General features: G+C 37.2%; 1 protein-coding gene and 1 pseudogene across 1 annotated transcript; both read right to left on the bottom strand.

Moving 5' to 3' along the window:
* Positions 1-436: 436 nt before the first annotated feature.
* Positions 437-1,957, bottom strand: LOC18018396 (basic endochitinase CHB4). Its single transcript, XM_006402037.2, has 2 exons — positions 1,500-1,957; positions 437-1,149 (listed from the first exon to the last, which is right to left on the bottom strand). The coding sequence occupies exons 1-2, from the start codon at positions 1,891-1,893 to the stop codon at positions 752-754; spliced, it is 792 nt and encodes a 263-aa protein (XP_006402100.1). The 5' UTR covers positions 1,894-1,957; the 3' UTR covers positions 437-751.
* A 360-nt stretch (positions 1,958-2,317) lies between these two features.
* Positions 2,318-6,781, bottom strand: LOC18018395 (annotated as a pseudogene).
* Between the last annotated feature and the right edge of the window lie 201 nt (positions 6,782-6,982).

Raw genomic sequence — 6,982 nt, 5'->3', positions numbered from 1 at the left:
GGTCACCAGTTAGAGCCGAAGTTTTCGTTATCTTCATCAGAAAATTCGATCACCAAAGATTTCTATAAACTTTTTGCATAGATCTTCAAAGAGAGTAAACAGATATGCATTCTTGATACAATACAGACCTTCGAGAAACATAGAGTATGGACGCAGAATGATGTACTGTCTTTGGTATCAATTGATGTAGTAGAAGTTTTAATAGATAGAATAATAATCCGTTGATTTTAAGAATACTCAAAAAACTAGGATAACCACAAAATTGGTTTAATCTGAAAAACTTCTTGAATTATGGACACTCAAAAACTGGAGAAGAATAAAAAAAAATGATGTAAAATATGTTCGATCATGTAACATTGTAGCCGATTTTTTCACATCCACTACTAATACAACTATGAAAGAGGTTTACCTGGATTAAATAAGTATTAGTAGAGTATTTAAGAAGGGGAAGCTCTTATTATGATAAACACTCAAAGATTACAAAGGCTCTCAACCTCTCTCAAACTCAACTCATTCCATAATTCACTTACTTAGCTTGGTCCTGAATCCTTCCGAGCCTTCCTATTTATAGTACTAGGCCTAAAGAATATCACATGGAGTTTTTCATGAGATATTTTACCAGTTATTCAACACACTCATTATTACAACAACTTATTTAACACATTAACATTACAACAACTTATTAAACTCTTATAATACTACTTATTGATATCAGGTTCACGTGTATGCGTGTTTGCGTTCAAAGAAATTTTTAGCAACTAAGGTTAGAACCAGGGTCCACACCAAGCTGTCCACAGTAGTCTCTATAGTACATAATCCTTTCATTGACCGCACCTGTATTCCCACCATCACATTCCATTCCATTGATGGCTCTTATGGTGGCTCCAAATCCTTGGTTCAGTACTGGCCGTACGCTATTCATCCAAAACCGCAAACTTGTTTTGAAACCTACAGTTGGGTTGCTACCCACAACCTCGGGCTGACGTCGAAGGTGGAGATTGAGACTCTGACCATGACCGAAGTAGCCTTTGCCCGGTTCACATGGTATTTGCTCAACGTTTTGGTCGCAGTCGTCACGGGACCTTCTGTTTCTTTTTCTCTTTTTGGCTAACGACGTTCCGTTTATTATTGCTCCTATGTAGCAGAAGTCTATACGAAATAGAGATGCACATGAAACAAAGTGATTTATAATCGGCTCAATTAATAGAAATCAAGCTAAATGTTCAGTTTTTACAGTTTTAATCTCATATGTCCTAAACCAAGATTGTTTTGAATACTGCACCAGTGAATCATATAACATCCATTTCCAAATTTCGAATAATGCAAACGCTTAGAAATATCCAATCCTTAGGTTTCGAAAAATAATCTACTCATTCATATATTTGTAGTTAACTGAAGGTTAGAATCGGTCATGGCTAGAGTATATATACATACAAAAACTAATAATTTATTTTTATAATATTTAAAAAAAAAGTAGAGAAGAAAGAGAGAATTCTTACGTCCAGTCTCGTGAGTGAAATGAGCAAACATGGTAGCAATTTCACGTCTAGTAACGGAATTTGCAAAGTTGGAAAAAGTATTAGCGGCGTTAATGAAAGAGTCACGGGTGTAGAATCTTTTTCCGGCACAGCCACTAGCGGTTTTTTTGATAATGTTGTTAAAGAATTGTTGTGTCACAATGCTACTAACCGATCCACCACCGGTTGGGGTTTCAGTGCCTCCACAAGGACCTGATCGGCATCCAGCACCGCAGTAAGTATCGCCGGTACCGCAGTAACCGAACTGACTGCAACAGTAGTTTGGAGCGCAACCGCAGTTTTGAGACTTGACGGTTACAAAGTATAAACCTAGGAGGCAAAGGAAAAGGATTAAGGAAGTTTTTGTGAAAGCCATGTTTTGGTTATTGTCTGTGGTTGAGAAGGAAGAAGCTGTGAGGTATATATAGGGATATATGTTGGGTAGTTCGGTGATTTTCTTTTCGGAGTGAGTGGAAGTAAAATGTTTTTCTCTTTAATTTAAGAAAAATGAGGGAGAGTTAAGACGATGATGGATCGGCGAAGAAGACGTTGTGGAAAACAAGGGTCTTTGTAATCTCCAAGTCAACGTCAACTCATGTAAATTTTTTGGTTTAGACCATGAATTTTTGAATAGTTTTTGGCTTTTCGTTTTTGGTTTTTGGATTTAAGTTTTTGAGTTTTTGATATAGATTTAGTTTTATAAAATATTGAAGCTTTTGGTTTTATATAATTTTATCTCTAATTATTTAGGAAAACTACATTTCCAAAAGGGTGACTTAAATATATAGATAGTTGACTAGCTAATTAGCTATAAATAATTATAAAACAATCAATATTCAAAACTGCCCCCACCCACAAGATGCGTATGCAAAAGAGTGTGGAGATAAGATCGCATTAAATGTGCTGTTTTTAAATAAGGTAACAATTCTACTGGTAAGTGGTAACTTAGCAACACTATTATCCAACCTGGTAATGCTTCTTTCTTGTTTCATCTCCTCTTGTTCAATCCCACTTCTTCCGTGTCTTCCTTTCTGAGACCAACGCTTTTCTCTGATTCGTCTTTCGTGTTGTTTGTTGTGAGGCTGCTGCTTCTTCATCTCCAGCTTCTTGTTTCTGACTATACTTCTTTAAATACTAGGGAAATAGTTTCTGGAATGTTGCACTGCCACAACAATTTGTAAGAAAAAGAAAAACATGTATTAATGTATAGCAATATTTGCTCTCTAATCAAATTCTGAGATTATCCTAAACAGTTTTTTGGTGGGAATGAAACTTACTTTATACAGTTGAAAGCAAGAGATAACTTCGCCAACCGTTGGTTTATGGCCACGCTTCCAGTTGTGGGACTGTTATCCATCTGTGTACCACAAGATTTTAATGCAGAAACTAAAATTAACTAACGTAAGAATTGAATGGAGCTCTAAAGCCAAATAATATACTGAGGGGTTCTTCAAGAAGCAAAGGTCTAGAGACAACAATGAGCTTACCATAAAATGTGAGAAGTCTTATAAGTATGCTGCGTTTAGGAAAGCGAAATGGTCAAATGGATCGATTACTCTCTTTATAATAATAACTTGAAAACATTTTGAATTTACATCAGATGACATACCTTGACACCGACCACATTGGATTCCGGCTTTCTAGATGAATTGTAATTGCCAACAATGGTAACACTAATCAGATAACAGACAAGTTCATTGAAATTAATATACGAAAAAAAAGAGTTAAAAAACAGAATGTGCGTACAATCACTCATAGACAAGCAGAATTTCTTTTGTGTCACAAATCGACCGTTTGGTGTTGTCATTCTGCAGCGACAAAAAGTTTAGTCCATTATTTCCGAGTGGCTTGTAACTTTGTAAGGATATTCAGAAAGGAAGACCCATAGTAGAATCCACCTATATATATCCAAGAGCATTCAAAATACTAGAATTAGAATCTTTTTTGGAATGCAGAAGAACACGTACACTTTACAATTACATGAAAGTAAACAAAGAAGATTTCGAACCTGCAAAAGGAGTATCATCACTGCCTTCCAATACATAATCTGTAAGATGAAGAGACACTAGAAATTGTCTTTTATGGTTTTAGAAATAACAATTCTTCGTCATTTATATTATGGTTTTAAGCTATAGACCTCTGATTTGCTTTTTCTTTTTCTTTTTGGGAGCGCAGAAAGCAAACGCCTTATCCTCATCCGTTTAATAACGGAAACGCAGAGTTCCAATAACTTCATTTGTTTGCTTCTCTTTTCTACATCATCTTCACCTCCAGATTCTTCTCCTTCTTCAGTTTCATTGTTTGTCTGTATGTTTATATTCATACATTCTTTTTCTTCAGTTTTGTTTTCGTCAAGAATATGATGATGAGTATCCAAAATTTGTACACCGCAGGCTCTCACTTCCCAGGTCTTATCATGGACTATGAATTCAAACACAAGCTCGCTGAAAGTGTCTTCATTGGCTTCAGGGCAAACCTGGGTTCGGAAGGAAGAATCTTTACATATATACTGATGCTCTATATCTCCAAGTTTAGCTGGTATAGGGAGGTGGATTGATTTGTATCGAACAGTGAAGCCATCCTGTTTACCCTTGACATGACAAGACACATGCCTCAATGAAGTTTCATCCTCTTCATCTTCTTCAGTGTGATCCTCAAGATTACAATTCCTAGTTGACAGTATGATACAAGCTCTAAATGTGAAGAGTGATGGAAGAGGCCTTGGACTCAAGTTGATAGTTAGGGAATGTGAAGTAGCTTGGTGAGTGAGGTGTGCAGGAACTTCTACACCTGGTAAGAACGCATATTGGCAAGCTGATCTCTGGATGAGCTCTCTCGCTTCTTGATTCAGGTTGATGCAGTTAGCAAAATTTAGACAAATCTTTGAATTTGGAAAAGAGTAGTCTATTCTCTTCAAGGATTCACATTATTCTGCATCTAGAGATAAACAAGAATCTGGAAGCTGTGGAAGTGCTACGAGCTTTCTACATTCTCTGATGTCAAGCTTACTTAGTTCGGAGAGACGTCTGACACAATTTGGAATAGTCTTGAGACCATTACCTCGGAAACATAATGATATTGGAGATGTAAGAGCCTTCTCAGGCAGACATATTGGTAAAATGTAGTGAACGTTAAAGTCTGTTCGTAATGTCCAACTCGGCTTCGAGTGACCCCAATTGATCACTGCTTCAAAAAATCCAACATCATTAGCATAAGTACCTTCATCATCCTCACCATCACCGTCAACTGCATCCTTACCACCTTCGCCATCCTCTCCACCATCATCAATCTCATTATTTTTACCATTATCATCATCCCCATGAATGCCATATTTACTCAGACCAAGAAATTGAAGATTCTCTAACTTAGAAATTTTTGGAGATATATTGTTCAGCTTCTTGCATCCATACATAATAAGTTTACACAGACGGAAAAGATTCTCAATCCTTGGAGGAACTTCCTTTATCCTTGTCTCGCTCAACTCCAACCCTACAATGGTGTCAGGAACATATGGAAACTCCTTGAGATTTCTACACCCTGACATATCCAAACTATAAAGAGAATACCAAGAGCTGATCGATGATGGGACTTCCTCTATTGCAGTATCTCTCAGATCAAGTTTCTTAATCCTTCTTGAAATATCTGGAAACATTTTCAAACGTGTACATCCTCCAAGAGAAATTTCAGAGAGAGATTTCATGTTGATATTGGTAGGAAACGTTTCAATGTTTTTGCATCCACTCATACTGGCAACTTGTGAAGGTTCCCAAAAGAGGAGGGGAGTGTCACCAATTTTTCGCAACCACTGAGTTCCAATTCCTCGAGATTGAATAGCCTACCTATAGAAGAAGGGAGTTTCTCCAAACTTGTGCAATAGTAAAGATCCAAATACTGGATACTCATGGCATTGCCAATAGAAAATGGGAGCTCTTTCAAGAGGCAGCAACCGCCAAGGTTCAATCTCTTAAGCTTAGTAGCATTTCCAATAGAGTTAGTGAGCTCTAGAAAACCTGAGCAGCCACTGAGATCTAACACCTCGAGATTAGTTGCTTTTGAGAGATCTGGGATCTCTTTGAGATCCTCGGAGTGACTTAACTTCATCGCTTGAGACATTGGAGCGGCTATACAAAAAAAAAGGACATGTTTGGTATGTTTTAGAGAAATGACTAATCACGCTTTATGGGCAACACAAATACAACAAAATGCTTTACTACTTACTTTAATTCCTTCCCAAAGCTTCTCAAGTTTACTTTGGCACATGATAAGTTCAACAAGAAACTCGCTAGAGAACTCAGAAGGCCAAAATCTCATTGGAAAATAATCCCAGTTTAAAAATCTGAGTTTGTTGGGTAGACAGTTGAGGCCTTCGGGTAAGCATACACTACTAGAGTAGACAGTTAACAACTGGAGATTATTCATCCCATCGAAAGCTTTTTCACTTAAATAGATTTCCTCTCTGTCTGGAGGTTGGAAGAATATGCCTAGAACAGTTCCAGTACCCTGATTCAAAAGGAAAAAAAAAATCACCTTAAAACATAACCAAAGAAACACAAGAATACATAAGACCAAAAAAAAAAGAAAATAAAAAACTTACAGTATTTTCCTTAAGTAAATCACAAATCTCCGTGCTATCCATCAAGAATTGTCGCTTTCCGGGCTCAAAAGATTGTTTATAGACTATTTCTCTACCCATTTGTTGCAATAAAGGATGTATATCCAAGGTTCCATCGTCTATACAAATGAGAGATTTCTGAGCTAAAAGTTGAAGCCCATGGTTGACGTCTAAATCACTGTTTGCAAGAAACCTTTTAATGCGCTCAACTGAATAACTGTCAAAGTAATCCCAATCAAGAGCAAAGAAACATGCGATATACAGAAAAAGAGCTTTATCTTTGTCACCTAAGGCATCATAGCTAAATCTTAAAACTGATTCAATTTCTTTGTCAAGGCTAGACCTGAGCCTTGGTAGTGCGTCTATCCACTCGTCTATGGACATCCCACGTAGATACGATCCCAAAACTCTTAGACCTAGAGGAAGTTCACCGGCAAGTTTAGTAACTTCCCAAGCAAGCCCTTCAAAACCATCATATGGGGAATTTTGACCAAAAGCATATTGGCAGAAGATTTGAAGAGCCTCATCACTAGTTGGATATGTCATCTCATAAATATGATTGATCCCGTGTGCTTTGAAAACCTGTTTGTCTTCGGTTGTAATGATAATCGTACTTCCGCAACCAAATCATCCAGGCTGATTCGCCATCGCATTTAGCTGCCATAAGCTATCCACTTCATCAAGAACAACCAACACTTTTTTGTCTCTCAGCTTTTCTTGAGCCACTCCCAAGTGACGAACCTCAATATCCTTTTGGTTTACAATTTGAGAGAGTAGCTGCTTCTGAAAACACAACTTCAGTTGATAGTCATCATAACAAGGCCTCGCATAACTTGCTTTGATATTCTCCATA

The sequence above is a fragment of the Eutrema salsugineum genome, unplaced genomic scaffold (genome assembly GCF_000478725.1).
Source record: "Eutrema salsugineum unplaced genomic scaffold, Eutsalg1_0 scaffold_2, whole genome shotgun sequence".
In the NCBI taxonomy this organism is placed as follows: Eukaryota; Viridiplantae; Streptophyta; class Magnoliopsida; order Brassicales; family Brassicaceae; genus Eutrema; species Eutrema salsugineum.
This window is presented reverse-complemented; position numbering and strand designations above follow the sequence as displayed.

What these genes read in the sequence shown, in the direction of transcription:
- LOC18018396 (XM_006402037.2), bottom strand. Translation starts at nt 1,893, where the DNA reads ATGGCTTTCACAAAAACTTCCTTAATCCTTTTCCTTTGCCTCCTAGGT. An exon ending in TTTCACTCACGAGACTGGAC is followed by an intron (nt 1,150 to 1,499) that starts GTAAGAATTCTC and finishes TATTTCGTATAG; the next exon opens with ACTTCTGCTACATAGGAGCA.